Genomic DNA, 19,260 nt, shown 5'->3' on the forward strand with positions numbered 1-19,260 from the left:
AAGAACTTTAGGGTTACTGATTCAAGTGTATTTTGAGGTGGGGAGGATGAAAGGAGGGGAGAAACACACTAAAAAAAACTTCAGCAGAAATTACTTTAATGTATAAGAGTTATTTGTAGAGGAAATCATGGACTATTAGCATTAGCACAATATCTACGAAAAATCTCCAATCCTTTCTACAGCCTGAATACCAACTTTTTTTCCTTGTTAAATATTTCTTCTTTTAAGTATTTTTTTCTTTTTAAGTATTTATTTTTTATATCTTTCTACCAGTTAGTGCATTTAAAGTATTCGTTAGTGGCCATAGGAATATACAGTAGGTTATCCAAAACCAATGTGTTTTTTTAATTAGAATAAAATACTCCTGTGTTATAATCAATATGTTACAGGATATAATTAGCTCATAAATATCATGGTCACATCAGGTTAGTACATTGAGAATTATTCATAGCAGTTTAGATCTGTTGTTAGATATGGGATGTGTGTCCTTCAATTGGTTAAACAAAGTCACTGCCTTTTCCAACATACCTTGCCTTGTTTATATTCCCACAACTGAAGAAGAAAAATGGTATTTGTTTAGCAACGCAAAGGAAAATTCATTTGGGACATATTTTTGTTTTGCCAATTCATGTGTTTCAGTGTCTTTCTTCTTCCTTTTTAGCCCTAAGCTGAAGCACAGCTTTGCTTAACGTTGCAGTGGAGGGTGTATGTGTTTTGAACCTTTTTTTTTCCTGTTATTTGTACAGAACTCAAGTTTGAAAGAGCTGGAATAATAGAGACACAAGTGTCTCTTAAAAATCTGCATAGTTTCAAAATTTTGTGTAGACTTGTCTGTAATCCTCTAGGAAGTCCTCTGTGAGTAGGGAAGCATAATTTGTCTCTTTATAGATAGTAAATGCAGAAGTGGAAAAGCGACACAACTGTAGAAACAGACAGATGGTCCCTAATCTTTAATATGAAAAAGGATCAAGGGTGGTGGTGGAATAAAAGAACAACTTAAGCAAACAAACCAAACCAAACAAAAAGAACCCAAACCAAAACAATTGCCAGAACACCTATCAGGTTTACTACTGAGTTTATCCAAGGAAAAACTTTGATGATTCACAAGTAGCTATTAACTGCCAATCTTTTCACTTTGCTTGCTGTGCATGTAGTGCTGCCCATCACCTGCTGTTAATTATAACATCCTATAAATCTAATGTTAGAAGACTAGCACTGGGACACAGTGCCTGCCCTGGCTTAATGGACACTCTAGGAAAAAAATAATTTTTCAAAATGTATTCCTGGACAAGCTTCTATGAACTTGGCATTGTTATGGACTGATATTCTATTAAGAAAAAATACAAGTGAGTGCCTTCAAACAAATAAGGTGCTGGCTTTTTACAATCATTGTGGTTTCAAACACCATATCAAAAACCACTATGATGGGAAGCTATCATTTAATAAATCAAAAAAGCTTACTCGGTAATAAATATTTTCTTAGAAACCACAATATTCTCTTTTCTATGGATCATATGACTTTCCAGTTCCTGAATTTTTTTACATCACTGGACTAACAAAGGAATGTGGGAAATAACTCTGCATGGTGGAATCATTCAGTTAAGTTATGCCTACACCGTGGCTAGAACGACTTAAAAATATGTGATTTCAGGCATATGCGATCAAATTATTCCCTTTTTCAGGTAGCCACAAGTTGGCTGAATTTAGCAGTGCTACCTTTCTGAGATAAAGAAAGTGTTTAGTTTTGACTAAATAATTTAAATTTAATTTCTTAGCTTTGTATTCTACAAGGGGGTGAGTAGTATTTCCATCTCCAGTATAGAAAATAGTTTCTTGCCTGTACAGGCTTTGAGCATTAAAAAACCACAACAAACTAAAGAAGGCCATGAATTACTGCTGTTGACTCTGTTCTATGTTGGCTGCTATTCGGGTAACTTCCACTTATATTGATAAATCAGCCTTTGTAGTTAGCAGTGAAAAGAAAGCCAGTATTTAAGATAAAATAAACGTGAAAGAAACTGTACAAAGACAGATTCTGCTCTCAGTGACAGCAGTCTAAATTCAGATTTGGTCTAGACACAAGTACTGTAAAGACTTGCACATAAACATCTATAAGGAACATACTGTTGCATTTACACAGATGTATTCTCATGTGTCGAATAACCCGTAGACATAAAATATCAAATTGACTGGCACCTATCTATTGACATTACAACAGACTATCAGGTGGTCTTAAATATTCAGTGACAGGCTTTTCTGGAAACATACATGCACTTCCATACTTACAAGTATTTGTATATCAATTAATACGTAAGTAAGTTTCACCTAAAGAATAGAAGTAATAAATTCTTCTGTAAGTAATACTGCTCTGTAAAAAAGTCCTTCAAGTTTTCCAATGTCTGCTAAGACAGGCATAAAAAAGTTTATACAAAGTCTGAAGAATCACCTTGTTTTACTGGAATCCCTTTTATGATGCGCTTCTCATGCAAAGACCACCGTATTCCATTTTTTTCGTTCCACAATTATTCAATATTCTGAGTTTTTGTGTTCCTGGGTGTGAGATTCTTTTTCTAATGAAGTGCAATGTGGACATGAATATACTTGTATAGCTTCAATGACTTACTGGCTCTGCTTGCTGGTAAAAATATGGTTTTGATTATCCTTAAAACTCTTGATTCAACCTACTTTGGGGAAGTTGAGCTATATTGTTTTTTACTGCTCATTTGACATGGTGTGCATTCTAGCTGAGATCCAAGGTACTGTACAGTACAGTACAGTACTGTACAGACTCGCATCAAAAGAGAAACTGGTGCAGCAAACCTTGACTGGAAGCTGAAATGTAACTTAAGGAATATTAGTTACAGAAACCTATTGAAATCAGAATTCTGGCTTTAAGCAAAGAATTTCTCAGCAGTCCAAAGTGCTGGTTTAGGAGACGGATAGGACAAAAATTGCTGAAAATATATAAGAAATATGAAGCCTTGGAAAAAAAAAATAAAACTGGGGTATCATTTGTTTAACAGACAGGCTTTAAATGACCTCAACGAACTATGTTCCATGTTGGTTACTGTTTTGTAATGGAATTCTAGTACTTTGAAAGCAAACATGGCGCCTGCAGCAGCTTTGTTAGATATATCTATCCTCTAGCTGATCTTTCTGTGCTCCTAGCTCTGCATTTTATTTCTTTTTGTCTGGAGTGGTGATTTTTTGACAACCTATTTAAATCTTCAGGATTCATGTTAATATGCTATGAATGTTGTGCAATGCTATTAGGGTGCAGAATTATTAGTACCCTATGTATTAGTACAGAAAGTCACAGAGCTCCTGTTAATACCAACCTCATCAAATGTAATATCAATTTGGAATATGTTAAAACTGACAGTATCTTGATTACTGGTGTGCCAGGAAAGGAAAAGATACTTTCTGAAAATCTTCTTTACCTAGCTTGGTTCTGAAGTTAATTATAGCTCTGCATGCTTATGGGCACGCCTCAGAGCCACCTGCTTAGGTTGTATTTTTTTACTGCAATTCTGCAGTTCAGTGCCATCCTGTCTGCATCCTCAGCTGCATGTTCCTGTAACACACTGTGCCTACATCATCCCTGTGATGCTGAACTGCTGTGAGCAGTTCCATTCTCGAGGGAAAACATGACACTGCTGACCAGTGACTGGTGGGCTTTCCGAAAGGCACCTTTCCTGCTGAGTGAGTCATACTTATGAAGTAAACCACTGTAGGATGCCTATCCCAATGAGCAGAAACTGATCTCAATTGGTGTCTGAAAAGAAGATTATGTCATCAGCAAAGCTTCCCTCTCTCAGAATACCCTGACATCTTCTGGCTTTGTGAATGGAGAAGTTCTCATCTCTGGCTAGAGGTCAGCATTCTCATGTTCTTTCTACCTCTTGTCTCTGAAGATTTTTGACAAGATAGATCCTTTTTGATGGCAGTAATTTTTCTTAGGAAATGGAACTTAGGTGTGTTAATTGCATTGTTTCAGCATTAGACTTTTTCATTAATTATGTCACAAAAATTACCTCAGTTTAATAGAGGAGTACTTCACTATATCAATTCTGATGTCCAGACTACACATCCAGTATTGAAGAGATCATAACAGTGCTGAGTATCAAATTTGAAGGATTCTGACAATCTGCATTTTCTTTTCTAGAAAGAGAAGGAAGAAAGAATGTATGTTAATAGCCTTCAAAAAGGCAGGAGAGCAAAAAGATATTTTTGACTTGAATAAATAAGCTACTGAGAGTTTATTTTATTTTCTTATTTTAAAATTTTTGACATAATCAGACATTAATACATGAAATAAACATGAAACAGGCAGGGAAAATTGTGTTTAAAACTTGCTCAGGTTAAAAAGGCACCATGAACAGCTCATATTTTGGTTTGTTCTCTTTTTATATGTAATATTATCTGCGTTCCTCCCCTATGCTTTGGTGCAGCTCTACAATTCACAGAAAACTGTGTTATTTTCTCACTGGACAACTTTGTATATTACAAAGGATCATTCTTTCTAGTTGTACACAACTAGTTTTTCTCTCCTCAACAGGAGTCAGTTTCAAGCTTGGTCAGAATTTTAAACAACCAAAAGCTGGAAAGATGTGAGAGAAAATTGAAGTACTTCAGTGTACAGTGTAAGCTCTGGTTTATCACAAAATACCAGACAACAAATTGCATCAACCAAAGCTAAAACCAAAGTAGTTTTTCCTCTGCCTCATAAATGAGTAACAGTCGACAGCTCTGGAATGTGCACTCCTCTCCTATGAAAACATTTTTCCGCTCTGCCTTTTCCAAAACTCAAAAGTTCAAAGCTAAACTACTACATGTTATAAAAGAACAAATTTACCATGACACTTAAACAAAGACATGAGTCAGTGTATTCAGATTTCTTGAGAGAGGAAGGAGTTATGTTTCTTGTTAAGGCAAGGTTTGCAGTAAAGAAGTTATTTTTATAGTTTTATATATCTCCCTTTCATTATTTATTCACACAGATGTTCTGTTTTACTGCACAGTTAAAGCTGTAATTCACGCCCTCTTTGTAATGGATATATTAATTGAGGTTTGCAACACTTCTCCTCAGAAAGCAAAATATGAACATCCTTCTTAAACAAATGGGCTAATGCAATCACAGACATTAGGACATTTGCTTCACTATTATTTAGGATATCCATGGCAATCTGGGAACCTCAGCAGTTTCTCTTTGCTCTGAAGAGTGCTACTTGTGTTCTTAGAAATGGCATGAGCAAGTGGCCAGCATGTATGTTAACAGCAGAGACAAAATGAGGTGGCTGTGGACAACCTATATCTGGAATAAAATGTGAGCAATTTTGTGTCCTCTTAAATGTGAGATGTAGAACATAATAGATTAAGCAGCTGAATTACTGTATGTAGTTTTTAAAGCTGTCTAGGAAACTTGGAACACCATTTTCATTTATTTGGAACAAGTGGTTGACTCATTTGTCTGCCTTGAAAAACCTCTACAACTGTTCCTGACTGGAATAAGATGAATATTCTGAAAGTCATTGCTCTTGTGAAACAGGAAAGAAGTACACAAAGTCCCAGAGCTCCTGTTAATACTGAACCTCATTGAATGTAATATCAGTTTGGAATATGTTAAAGGACGCAAACTTCTCCTAGGTACTGTAGCAGCTTTAAAATGTCCACTCTTTCAAGAAGATTGATGTGGCCAAGTCTTGTCCCTTGTGGATTTTGTCCTTCATACAAAATTTGGGGCAGCTAGATCAAAGGTCTGCTCTAGATTCAGACCTTTGACACTGAATGTTCTATTCAGTAGGACGGAACCAAAATCAGAAAATCCTTGAGCATGGAGAAAACTGACATATCAAACTGTATCCAACAGCCCTTGCACACCATCAGGATTGAGTTTTCCCTTATTAATAAATATGTAAAGATTTATTAAGTCAGTCTCTAAAAGCATCGTTTAGCAACTGTAAAGACAATATGCTCAAATTGAGGGGCACAATTTTTTTTCTTCAAATGTAATTTTTTTTTCCTGGCTGGTTGCTTTACCTATAGTCATAAGTGCTCTTTAACCTTTTTATTCTATTATATTTCACATGGGAATACAGAGAGGCTTAAATGCAATTAATAAATAGGGTTTTAAAACTTTCAACTTTTTAAATTGGAATGTTTGGATTTTTCATTAGTCTGTTTTAGAGGCCTTTAATGAACTGTACCATTGAATTTAACGTTGATTATGACAGAGATCATCTGTGGCAAGTAACATTTCTAGTTAGGGAAAATGTCACAGTCAGTTTTGTTGGATACAGGCATGTCAGACTGGAGATAATGGCTAGAAGCATAAGTCACCTGAAGAGGGGAACATGCATTAAGTGGCCCACTGGGTAGATGAACCATGTTTGATAAACTTTGGAATAAGGACAAAAGTGAACTCTCCTTGATAAACAATAAACTAATTTAATTTTTAGTCATCATGCGTTAAACTTTCAAAGTTACTAAGAAAGCAACACAAGGATATAAATGTCACTGAGCAATAGAGGGCAATTAGGAGGCAGTGCCTCGATAGAAAGAAGGCAGCTGATTAGTACCAGGCCAGTGGTAGCTGTGCTGGCCTCCTATGTGCAAACAAGGATGAAAAGGGGTCCCTGCCCCCTTTCCCTGGAGCCAAGCACAGTGCTCACCTACGAGCAGCTTTCTCTGGCTACATGGGCAACACAGGCAGCAATGCCTTACATGTTCTGGACCAGTCAGAACCACAGTTTGGGCAAAATCAGTACCAAACAGTGCAATAAGGATCACACAGGGCAAATATATTCCTTTGGCTCTTGCTTCCACCTCCCATGTTATGCAAGTGAGCAGGGCAAGGACTTTCACCAGAAGTTAGGAAAACTGTGATTTATAATGTTGGTGGCAGGTGGAACAGGGAAGACTGTGGGACCAAGGGAGCCAAGTATTTTAAGCATCTGTTATAGGCCTGTGCCAGATGCAGGATACCAGACAAGATGTGCCATTTGTCTGTTCTTGAATGGAATTTCCTATGTCCCTAATACCAAGCAAACTCTGTTTACTTATAATGTAACTACTTCTGGTTTTGTAGAGATGATTTACAGCACATTTCATCTTTTTACTTTCACAATGACATTTAAACTCTTAAAAAGTTATTTCTTTAGCTGTGTAAATTCAGTCAGGAGGCTGTTTTGCTTTGTCATGAGTGAATCTGTAAGGCTGGAACACTACTCAGTTTAGGGAGGGTGCCTTTTGTAGTTTTATGAAGTACAAATTTCTCTTGTCTGGGTTAAAAATGGGGACTTGGGTTCTTACAAGTCCTGTGTCAGGCAGTGATTTCAAGTGATTGTTTGCATGAGCACAGAGAGAAGAATGATTTGGGAAATGCTGACTGTTCTCTCCTGACAGTGAATTTTCTTCCAATTCTAAGTGATAATATTTAATAAGTAATTCCAATTATTTCCCGAAGGAATAAGAAGGAATTTATAAGCAAAACATTTTCTCAGAATATGTAAATTCAAAACAACAGCTTCCTAGTGGAAATTCAAGCATTAGTAGTAAAAGGAAATGTTTCCCAATTCTTGGAGTGCATTTCTTGACAAATTTTGACAGAAACACAGTCTTCCCAGAGTAACAGCATCTCATAATGAGACTGATTATCTGGAGTTGATTATCCTACCTTTAAGTCTCTGTACAATCTTGTTAATACAAAAGATGTAAGCCACAAATTACATTTAAGACCAGGAGAAAAAGTCGGTGCTGATATATATAGATCGAAAAGCAAATTGGAACAGCCCTACTGTCCCAAGACCTGGACTCCAGAGTAAGCCAATTGCACAGAAGGGTCTATCTTTTGCATATCGACCTTGCTTACTGTCAGCATCCTTCCCTGTCACCAGGGGAATTCCTGTTTGCTCTTGCTCCAAAGGCACATCAGGCTTGACTATCAAACCTGCCAGCCTTTTTCACGGGTCCTTTCTGGTACCTCTGCTTCAACATCACATCTCCCAGTCCTTTACCAGCAGGCTGTGTCCTAATTACCTCACTGCTCTCTGAACTAAGACCTTTCTTTGAACTGGTGCTAGATTTTGAGTTTACAGGCAGTGACACCCAAGACAGACTTCCTGACCTGGCCCTCAGCTGACCCCAGCTTTTTCACTGAAATGCCTTGGTTTCTCTTGGAAGGAAAAGAGAATTTAAAATAAAGAAAAATCTACAAGATGGAAGAAGTGAAAAGTTGTAGTGATGAATTAACTAACAAAACTGTAAGGCCCACAATACAACTAATCATAAACCAAGTTCCTCCGTGACATTCCCTCTAACATTTTAGGTCACAACATACATCAAAGCATGTGCCATTAACTGCTTGCATAAATGTGCTTCATGAGCTCATCCTTTCCTGCCTTACTTTTTCTGTTTGTAAAGCTGAGGCTGTATTATTAGACTGGGGCAGTACTCTGAAGTCCAGCTTCTGACAAGAGTTAGAATAATTACTGCAGCAGATGTCAGAATCAAGTGAAAGCAGCCATTCAACAATCAAAGTACAAACCACAATCATCACTTATGTTGTGTGCTATTGCAGGTACAGAACCAGCAAAGCAGAAAAATGTTCACACTTCTAGATGTAATCCTCGGTTAGGAGAGTATCTCCCTCCCCCCATCCCCCAAAAAGGTCTTTCTAGTACACTTTTCTGGTTTTAGCTGCAGCTAGAAAAGATACAGCTGTGGTTTCTGGCTTATACAGCTTGAAGCTTGAGCTCAACATTCAGCAACAGCTTAGTCTGAGCTGTTTTACAAAACTATTTTTCTGTAAACATTTTCATTCAATATGTTACCATGTGATATCTGTGCTCCCTTAAAGCATACCAGTGATGTGTGCCTTATCTTCATATTGCCTGACTGGTCAAATACTTACTTGGGAGGTGGTCTGAAAGCTGGGGACAGAGGCAAGACAGAGAACATTTAATGAAAGCTGGATTCTGACACAGAGTCCTGGGATAGTCCAACAAGTCGCTGCTGAGTGACACAGAGAGCAGCATCTCAATTGGCAGCTGAATGAACATAGTTTGAAGAAGAAGTTATAAGTTAGCCATTAGCGCACGGCTTTGGAAACTGTCATTTGCAAATGGACCCCACACAAACAGGTCATAAAATAGAGGATCCATGCTGGGGCTTGGGGGTTTTGCACACATTTACACTCTCAGGTACTCAGGTCCTTGCTTGAGGTTCAGTACAATCATAAATGTAGCTAAATCATACAGTGTACAGAGACTGCTTCAAGAAGGCGGCTGCTTCCCACAGAGATAAAGTCCAGCCAAGAATAGCATGTGTTTCCTTCTCTGCATCTAAGTGGTTGCTTCTGCTCAAAAATGAATTAAATATTCCATGAAAACAAGAATCTTCACTGACACAATCACTGCTTCTCAATATCATAATACAAAATAGTGTTGTCTTGCCCAAGCGTGCCTGGCTCTCTGAGAATAGTGAAGACAGGACAGTATTTGGATAGCTGCTGTTTTTTCTGAAGAGTGGGGAGGGTGTGCCTGTTATGGGGGCATGTTCACAAAGGTTTTAGCCCAGAAAGAAAGAGGTACATCTGGAAAGAGCATAAACCAGGTTGCCAGATTGGCACTGCTACTAGAAATAATTCTTTCTCAGGAAAGTACCACAATGTGGCTGTCTGGTTTGTCCACAAGTATCCCGGCATTTTTCTTGGCAGGCACGGATACCGGCGGGTGTTTGGCATTTTGACTGCTGCCCCCCAACTAGTGTCTATTCTTTCTCTGCTGAAGATGGAAGAATACACTTGTGGTTTAATCACTGGCCTAGGGATTAGGCAAAATGGTTCTGCTCAGATTTTATTCTGCATGCTTGGCCAGTCACTTAAGGAAGAATTTTGAGAAGTGCCCAGCACCCACAAACAGGATCAGATTTTTCAAAAGCTCTCTGCCTCCACTGAGGCAATGGACAGATGATCAAAGGAACTTCTTAGAAAATCTGTCTGCAAGTGTCATTGTGAGAGCTACTGGGTGCTGATCACTTGTGAAAATCTGGTTCTTACTGAGGTGCTCAGATTGGAATCAAACTCTCCATCTAGCTCCCATCATGATGGGAAGACACTTGAGAATCTGGCCAGGAGCAATCTCCTGAAATGCTACACCAGGAACTTTCTCTGTGCCTCAACTTCCTCTAAAATGAGAGTGATGTTGCCAGGGTGCTTGTAAGGATAAATTTATTAACCTGCTGTGTATGAAGTTCTTGGATGCTTCTGAAGCCAGGAAAGGGAGGTGAAGCATTTGTAGCATAGTGTCTTTCCAGACATACCAAACATCTGTGTAAACAGGACTGTGTTAAAGTGACTGGAGCAGGAGTCCAGGAGTCAGCTTTCCTCTGTGTACAATTTACAAGCCTTGAAGTTCAGGAGCTACTGCTTTTTGTTTGTCTCAAACTCTTGATCATGAGTCAGGACTTCACCATGCTAGCAGGTGTAACATACAGAACAAAAGAACTCAGCCTTAAAAACCTTTGTGCAGAACAAAGCAGTGCCAGGAAAATACATTGTAAAGAAATGATGAAGCTGTTCCATTCAGCTGTTTGCCTTCTGAACTCTCTGCCTGTTGAGTACAGTAATTTTGTAATTTTCTTTCCTCACACGATATTTCTTTCCTCACATCCCACCCAAGTGTTTGGTATTTTTGGGAGAGTTCTGAGGGTTTAGGATTTCAACTCTACAGGACCAGTTACTCTTACACTAGATACCATATACAGTAGTATCTTTTGCAGGTGGGTTTTTTGATTTTAAGATCCAGGGACATTAACTTTAAAATTGACCTTATTTTACTTTCCTCCTATTTTTTTTTTCCCTTTAACTTACAGCAGTTTCAGTTTTGCCTCCAGATGTGGAAATCTGAAAGGTCCTGAACCTCCTGGAGTGTGTACTGGAGCAGCCTTCCTTCTCTCTCTGAGCAGCCTTCCCTCACATGATGTGACATTTTCTTTCCAGCTGAGAGTTGAGCCCCCCCCCCGCCCCCCACAGCTCCCTTCATTTTTGGCCTTCCAGCACCATCGGCATCTGTGCAAGCTAATGCTGCCCAGATCCTTCTCCAAGGGGCACCGAGGGCTGGCACGCAGCAGCAAAACCCCAGGGCTGTAACTCCGAAACCCAAGAAACCTCAAATGTATTGAGTGTTTCCATAAATGCTCCTAGCTGACTGGTCTGTGGGGAGTTTCTGCTCTCCTCAACCCTTGCCTCTCCTTTGGGAATGGGAGGCGCAGGTTGTAAATGAGTTTTCTGACTGCCCCTGTGCAGAAACGGCACTGACATTAGAGTGTGAGGGAACCACAACCACCACAGGAGCTGAGAGGTGCTTCAGGGAGAAGGGCCCAGCCTGACTGACAGGGGCCCTGAGCCAGGGCCATGCTTGGCCTGGCCCTGCCCTCACCACAGCCTGGTGAGGGTGAGATGTCTCCACAATCTGGTGAGAGCAAGCTGTCACCACCCTGCCAGGCCATGGCAGCTTTCCTCAGGGCCATGCTACCGGCAGGTATTCGCCATGGAGCAAGGTGAAGCCCTCAGGGCGCCCTGCAGTTTGGTTTTGTTTTAGATAGACTACAACACCATTACAACTCAATCATCGCTAAATGCAATCCGCTTGTTGGAAAGTATGGAATATGTAAAATTTTCTTAAGAAAGGATGTTCTTTAATGCTTGATCTTTGTATACTTTCAAGCCTAATCAACAAGAAGGGAGATTTAATCCACGAAACAGAGACCAGCTAACAAGCAAGCTCTAAGTGATGGCCAGGGGGTAGAAAAACTAATTACTTTTTGGTAGAATTGCCTTGTTAAGGTTTAGGCCTTGATGTTAAGGTTTAGGCCTTCACATGCTTCTGTCATCTTAGACCTGGTGCGAGGTTAACAAAGCTTGGGAAGATGGATGCCCACTGACAGTGAACATAATGAACACAGAATGCACAAATGCAGACAAACTCCTGCTATCTTCATAGCTTTTGGGCATTAGGTACAACATTTCATGTTTTCCTGAAGCTCTCTCAACCTTCTCAACTTTCTCAATAGGCAGTTGAGAGAGCAAAAATATTTCTCCTCATCATGTCTGGTGGTAGAGAAGAAGAAGCCAGGAAGGAAGGGTTGCTGCAGCCCAAGCTGAGGTCTGTGATGCTGAATGCCCCCAGAAAATGCCATTTAGTTCCTCAGTCTCCTTCAGGTTTGGGGGGAATTGCAGGAGCAGCTCTCAGTCTCAGCTGCAGTCATTGTTTTGAAGGATAAGGCTGTGCATATGTTGTGAATGTCCAAGATAAAATCCCAGCTCTTGAAATGTGCTTGACAAGTGGAGCATTGAAAATATAATAGGCTTCTGTTTACTTATTGTTGAAATACTTGTTTTCATGAGATAGGCAGCTAGTAAAAGTTAGTTCAAAGCACATATAGCAGAAAAAATACCTTTGAGCAATCACAAATTTAATTTATTTTGCTTGTCAGTCCTTTTGTATTGAGCTCTTGACAGTGTTTAGCATAGAAGTGAGAGATGTGATGCTGAAAATAGGGTATTTAGAAAAATAATATAAAATATTCATTGTAAGTGAATTCTGAACTCAGTGAAAGGCAGTTTTTGTGCTTGAAATTTGAATCAAAGAGCTATCTCATCCTGACTCTGGAACAGAAATATTCCGTAAGAATCTCAGGCCAGAACTAACCACCACTTGGATTTTAAAGATTGAGTATTTGGAGCTAGTTGCTTAAGAGCAATCTAAAATCAAAATAGAATGAAGGTGACATTACAAAACATACCTGAGACGAATGGATTTCCTTTAAACTACTATTTAAAAACCATGTGATAATTCTATACCATTAAAAAAAAAAATTACTCCTGTAAATTACTCTTTAATCAAGTATGATGACTGAATGTTAAATATACAGTTTTCTGTATGAACAATGTTTTTAGCTGAGACTAGTAATGCAAGCTTAGGGAACAATCCTGAAATGTCTTCCATGTTTCCTGATGTATTAAGATATCCAAAAGATAATAATAGTCTGTCGGAGTTCCTAAGCATAAAAACTAAAAAAAAAAAAACAACAAACCCTTGCAGTGGCAGCTTGGACTGTACTGCACAGACATCCTAAATTTAGACAGGGTGGCTGAACTGGAGGAGAGCAGAAATTCCTCTAACAGACCCAGAATGTCCAACTATGGCACCACTTTCTTCCATGGAAGACAGGAACTGCTGCTGCATCTGCACCAACAGGAACATAAAGCAGAACAGTCCAGAGCTCTCACTGCCTGGCTTTGAATGCAGCTTGTATGCACAGCAGGAACTCAGCTCATCATGAACACCTTCAGACTTCACTGCAGCATATTTTTGAGTTATTCATCCATTAGGCTGGGATAAGATGGGACAGAATCCTTCCAGTTGTTAATTCACTTAGGGAATTAATAAACAGGCATGGTAGCTGTTCTGAACTAACATTCAGCCTATGATTACGTGATTACCTATTAAAGTACCGAGGCTTGTCAGTAACCTACACCAGCATATCACAAGGTGTACCTACAGTGAATGTTGCAGTCCTGGAGTATCTTCAACTAGAGCGTAATAATGATTACAGCCATTTTTGAAAGTATAGCTAGATTTTGCTAAGCTCTGCCAACCTTCAGCAAAAGTCTGTCCGTTTACTGTAGGGCTTGTGTTCTGTTTCAGTGGTGGGGTTTTTTGTTTGGTGGGGTGTTTTTTTTTGGTTTTTTGTTCTGTTTTGGTTTTGGGGTTTTTTTGTTTTTGTTTGTTTGGTTGGTTTTGTTTTGTTTTGGTTTTGGTTTTTTTGTTTTGTTTTTTTCTTACCCAGAGTTAACCAGAACTTGAGAACTTGTCTTTGATTCTTTGAATCCTTTTCCCAACTCAGCAACCACAGAGGCAGTTTATTACTGAAAAGAAATCTAAGATACAGTTTTGGCCAGCATTGTCTTAGAAAGTTCATTTTATTAACACAGTTTTGGTTTTATTTCAAAAATACTTTGACAAGCACTGACATTTTTGGAATCAGTAAAGCACAAGAGACTTACTCCTAAAGGCCCTAAGCATTGCATTTTTCTGCAGCAAACAATGTGATGTGCTACTATGTTAAATTCAATTCAAGCCACTGACTGAAAGGAAATAAGTACTGAATGTCTTTTTTTCCCCTTAATTTTCTAAAATATGTTTTGTGTGTATGCTAGTGCTTATGAGATATACTTCCTTAACTCCTCTTTGCTTACTTGCTTTTCATCTATAGTGCAGGTAGCAGAGGGTTTTCATAGTGCAGGTTGCGTTGTAGAGGAAGGACCCTGGTTACTCATTCTAGCATTAATTCTCCTATTTGAATATAGGTTAGCCTGTTAATGGGAAGGGAGTAAGAAAGTTCTTATATTTTTGTAGTGTAGAGCTTTAACACACACTTTGTTGATGGCTGCTTGAGGGCCCACAATGTAATTGGGAAATCAGAATGTATCCGCTCGTAGAGATTGTAATCTTTTTTAAAGGAGCTGTACCCCCTTTAAATAGCCCTTAATTCGCTTCATTAGGGTTTGTAGGTTTTCCTTGGAGAAGAATTAAGAGTGAACTTAGATTTGTTTCAGAGGCAACCAGCTATCACCCAGCTCGGTTGGCTATACACCTCTACTGACAAGTCACCCCACTCTTTTGCCACAGAGACGGGTTTGCTCAATAATAGCTGCTCGCAAGCAGACCTATTCATGCTGGCAACACAAACTGTCCTCACACTGAGTGCTCAGCTTTGATCTACAACAACTACCTCTTGACTTTTTGCTGAAATCTGCCAACAAGGGTCCCAGTTGCGTGTTTTACATTAATATCCATCAACTGAGAGTTCAACTAACCCTTTGTTGTTGTTGCTGCTATTCTTTAAGGCAAGCTGAAAGAAAATTTCTGGTCTCCAAGCTACATTAAGACTCTTGTTCTGATACTGTGGATTCACTGGAATTCCACGTGTGCTGGGAAGAATGGAAGGGCAGAAGAGAGGTGAGTTATGTGCTGGCATAAGCAGACTTGACTGCTAGATTCCTTTAGTGGTAAATTGATTATCTTTTGTTTGTGTGTCCCTGGGGGCTGTGCCACCTTCCATTCTGTCCCTTTGAAAAAACTATGTTGAGTGAGAGGAAAAGGTAAGCATCTCCATTCCAGAAAATATGTATTACATACATGTGTTGTTGCTTCATATAATAAGAGTGGGTTTTGTTAGAAACTTGTTTTACTCTCCAGAATTTTCTGTTGCAAAAATGGTCAAATGCTTTGGTTGGAGTTCCCTTATGCAAATCCACAGTGTGCAACTGTCAGCCTCTCACTTTCAGAGTGAAGAATGCAGAAGTATGTTGGTCTGGAAAGAGTGGTTGCTTTTAAGTTAGCAGGAAACATATGCTGCAGATGTTTCAAAGTTCTGGCTTTTAATATACCTTTGATATCTACTATGTCAAGCTGTTAATTTTGCCTCATTCTCCCTTTAATGGGATAGGTTTTATGTATCCTATGTATTGTCATGATAGATTCCTAGGAGCTGAAGTAAACTGGGATAGCTGATCCAGGAGTTTGTTATTTTTAGTGCTGTGGATATTTTTTAAAACAAAAATCTTTTCTTAAGTTTGCAGTACTTTTTTTTTTTTCATCTCAGCTTTATTTCAAAGTGACTGCATAAATTTTATGACCTGTTTCTCCAGTTGTGTACCCAGGTTATATAGGCCTTATCCTACAGGAATGAAAAAGAAGTAGTAAGGTTCTACTTTTTTTTGTGGTGCAGTTTTTGTTAGTTTTGCTTTGGTTTTTTTTTGTTTGTTTGTTTGTTTTTGTTTTGTTTGTTTTTTTTTTAATACAGTTAGAGTGCTCTTTTTGGTACCATTTACTTCTTACTTGCAAATGTGGAGTTCTCAAAAGCTGTCATTTTGGAGCGTTACAATTTCGGATTGCCAAGAATATTTGTGCTAACTGCCCAGATGTCTCTAAAATGAGTGTAATGAGCATACACACGCATTTGTCTTGAAGAGGTGGAAAAACCAAGGTGCGCATAAGATGCAGAACAGAAGGATGCCTTAGTTGTGTAGAATTATGAATGGCATAGCTGCGGGCATGCTTCCAAACCCAAAGTGGAAAATTTCTTACCTACCAGGCAGTCTACATTATTTTTGAGTGCCCTCATCTTGAACTCAGTGTGGTTGTTGATGAGATCCCAATAAAGAATGATGTCCACAGATGTGCACAGACACCACAGTCATCAGCTCACCACCGGCTCACAGCACTGAGAATAGAACTTCAGACCTTCGCCTCCGCAAACACAGCTGCTCATCTGGCCTGGGCTTTGTAGCCAGCAGAGGGAACTGATAACCACTCTCATAGGGCTGCTTTATGTGTTTTTTTTAACCAAGGGAAGCCACTGATTCTCACTACATTCTGAAAAGGGTCCATCTAATGTCACCCCTATACAGTTTCATCTGCCATTCATAAGCGACAAATTTACATTTATCTTGCTTTTGCTATAAAATATGGACTTGCATGAAATTTTAATCACCTAAAGATGTCCCAAGACTTCATAGTGGTATTAACTCCCTACAGTGCAATTATGAGACATTAAATTCATTACACATCAAGACAATTACAGAAACACATCCAACATCTCAGGAGCACAGGAAGAGCAAGCATTATTGTTTGCTGGTGACTACAGGGAATACGCATAGTTATTGCTCAAGACCCACAAAGAGGCTTCAGAACCAGGAGTCATCATTATCTTTCTGAATATATATATATATAGATCCACAACTTTTTCTGGGATTTCTGTTTGCAGAGGGAAAGCCACAAAAAAGGCAACAACACTTACACAAAACTCTAGAAAGTGTAACTGGCAAAAATAAAGATCATTTGTACAGTTAAGTACAGATGTTTGCTGTTTTTTTTTTAACGGACAGAACACACCACCTCTAATGTTTTTGTATTGTCTTGTTCCTCACTACATTACCTCCACTAAAACATTGCTCTTTTAGGAATATGACATTAGTGTAAATTTAAAATTATCTCCCTGTAGAAATAAAGAACCTACAGCCTACAATAACTGGAAGGCAAAAGAAGTAAGGGAAAGTATAGGCATGTATTTAAGCTCAAGAGATGAAACTTAATCTTACCTCCCCTGAGATACATAGCAAGACACAGAATAAGGGGGCAGAAAATTTTGCCATGCAGATATGCTCATAGATATATAAAAATTGCCTTCTGCGGGAGATAGTGAGATGACCATTAATGGTTCCTTTTCTAGTCCTCCAGTTACCTGTCACATGTTCACAACTTTCTCTACAAACAATGCATGCTTAGCAGTAATTTTAAAGAGTAAGAGAGAAGACCTCTATTGCTAGGGTAGTAACTCTGGAAATTGAGCACTGGAATTTGTTGGGTGAGGTGCGTTTTTTTGTTTATTTAGTTTTGGTTTGGTTTTGTTTTGAGGTTTTTGAGGTTTTGTTTTGTTTTGAGTTTTTTTTGAAATTCAGTATTTGCAAGGCCATAGGAGCAATTATGAATCTGTACCCTAATAAATTAACCTAAGGGCTGAAAACTAAAGGGATAGAACAAAACTGGTTATTGGGGCTTTGGTTTTTGTCTGTTTGCTTGCTTGTTTGTTTGTTTGAATGGGTATGACATGATATCCCATATATTTGTAGAAGTGAAAAAGAAAGGAAGATTAATCTTAATGTCCCCTACAAGATCCTTTCAATAATTTTGCTTAAATCCTATGAGCTTCTCTTTGAGCTCTTTACTGCTGCTGAGTTACCAAGGCTGAGTTCTATAGTCAGACGTTCTCTATGATTTCTTTGTCCATGGCAGTGGACCTCTGCTTCCTCAGCCTGCCAAGACTGGGCTGGTCTCCTTTAACCGCAGAGAGCAAGAAAGAGATGAGCATTTGCTTATTTGTTTAATTGTTTATTTACACCCTTCAAGAATGATTTATTTGTAAATCCTGTAAAGGGGTTTGTAAAGGGTTTCACAGGAATTTTGAAAGTGTTAGGAGTAAATTACATCTCTCAAGATTTGTCACAGGAACTCTCCCTAATGTTCAGCCCTAAGGAGTCATGCAAAGACAGAGAAGCTACAAAGGGGTGGACTTTATAAGGTGAAATTTAAAATGAAGTGTGGGATTAGTGCTGTCCTGGAAACTAGAGGAGCTAAATCTGACATTCTTCCATAAATTTTCAGTGTGACCTTGAGTAAAATAATTTATATATTTAGTGACAGTAGGGCCAGAGGAAAACATAATCTCTCCCTAAAGAGAGGTGTGAAAATAAATTCCTGAAGGTAAGAATTTCTCCCAAGCAGTGGCAGAACTATGCATAGATAAGCAGAAAGAGATATGTTTATCCTCTGTTTCTAAGTATCTAGTCTAGCACTTTAAACAGCACTGGGAGTTACACTAGTGGGTTAAGTAGATATTACTGCCCTAAATGAACACCTAAAAAAGTAAGCATAACTGCCAGTAGAAGTGACTTAGCATCCCTGCTTAACACTTAACTGGTCATTGGCTGAAAAAATTAATATGGTCTTTTTACCTATATTATTTTTAAATGTTATGATCATTATTCAAAAAATCTGAATTCCTTGCTCTCCCAATGATTTCCTTTTTTATTTTTTTTCCTTAATTCAGGTTGTAGCATTAATTTAAACAGTACTTTTATTTTAATATCAGCATGCTTTGATCTTGTAAAAAGGGGTTTCAGATGAGCACAGAGGTCAATAAATGCATTCCTAGACATCCTAGTTCTCTTGGGAGACCTGCTGGGCAAAGTTTCCCTTCATCCCTTGCTGCAAAGTGATGCTAAGCTGAATTATCTACTCAGCCTGAGAGAAACTGCTCAGAGGAGATTGTGATCTAAATTAGATGCATTCCTTTGAATAAAGTTTTCTTAATATGTCCTGCAATCCATTTTTCAAATGCCAAAACATTACATTTCCCAGCAGGCTTTAATAAAAGGTATTTTGCTACATACACATTTCCTGTGGCAAATGCATTTTTTTTCCCATGAAATTTGCTCTATCAAAAATTTCGATTTATCTGATGGAGTAAAACTCTGAGTGAAAAAATCAGGCTTTACTGCCACACCGTAGACCTAAATTCTGTATACGTTAAACTTAAGATCACATATCTGTGTTTTACAACAGGGATGTTTTTGGAAAGGGGAGATTTGCTGTAAAAATCACATGTTAACTAAGGAATAAAATTTTGTAGCTC

At 38.6% G+C, this 19,260-nt stretch overlaps 2 protein-coding genes across 4 annotated transcripts in view; one reads left to right on the forward strand and one right to left on the reverse strand.

Annotated features, from left to right (window-relative positions):
* The window catches only part of DCBLD2 (discoidin, CUB and LCCL domain containing 2), a 419,219-nt gene that overhangs the window by 77,721 nt on the left and 322,238 nt on the right, over positions 1–19,260 (forward strand). For both annotated transcript variants that reach the window (XM_077174332.1, XM_077174333.1), the window contains exon 2: positions 14,912–15,023. In XM_077174332.1, the coding sequence (XP_077030447.1) occupies positions 15,005–15,023 (19 nt within the window). In that variant the 5' untranslated portion in view covers positions 14,912–15,004. The remainder of the gene's footprint in view (positions 1–14,911; positions 15,024–19,260) is intronic.
* The window catches only part of COL8A1 (collagen type VIII alpha 1 chain), an 86,112-nt gene that overhangs the window by 65,219 nt on the left and 1,633 nt on the right, over positions 1–19,260 (reverse strand). The window contains exon 2 of one of the 2 annotated variants that reach the window (XM_077174329.1): positions 4,035–4,161. The exons of the other annotated variant lie outside the window; for it this stretch is intronic. The gene's annotated coding sequence lies outside the window, so the exon portion shown is untranslated. The remainder of the gene's footprint in view (positions 1–4,034; positions 4,162–19,260) is intronic. 2 annotated transcript variants of the gene reach the window in all.

The sequence above is a fragment of the Agelaius phoeniceus genome, chromosome 2 (assembly GCF_051311805.1).
Source record: "Agelaius phoeniceus isolate bAgePho1 chromosome 2, bAgePho1.hap1, whole genome shotgun sequence".
In the NCBI taxonomy this organism is placed as follows: domain Eukaryota; kingdom Metazoa; phylum Chordata; class Aves; order Passeriformes; family Icteridae; genus Agelaius; species Agelaius phoeniceus.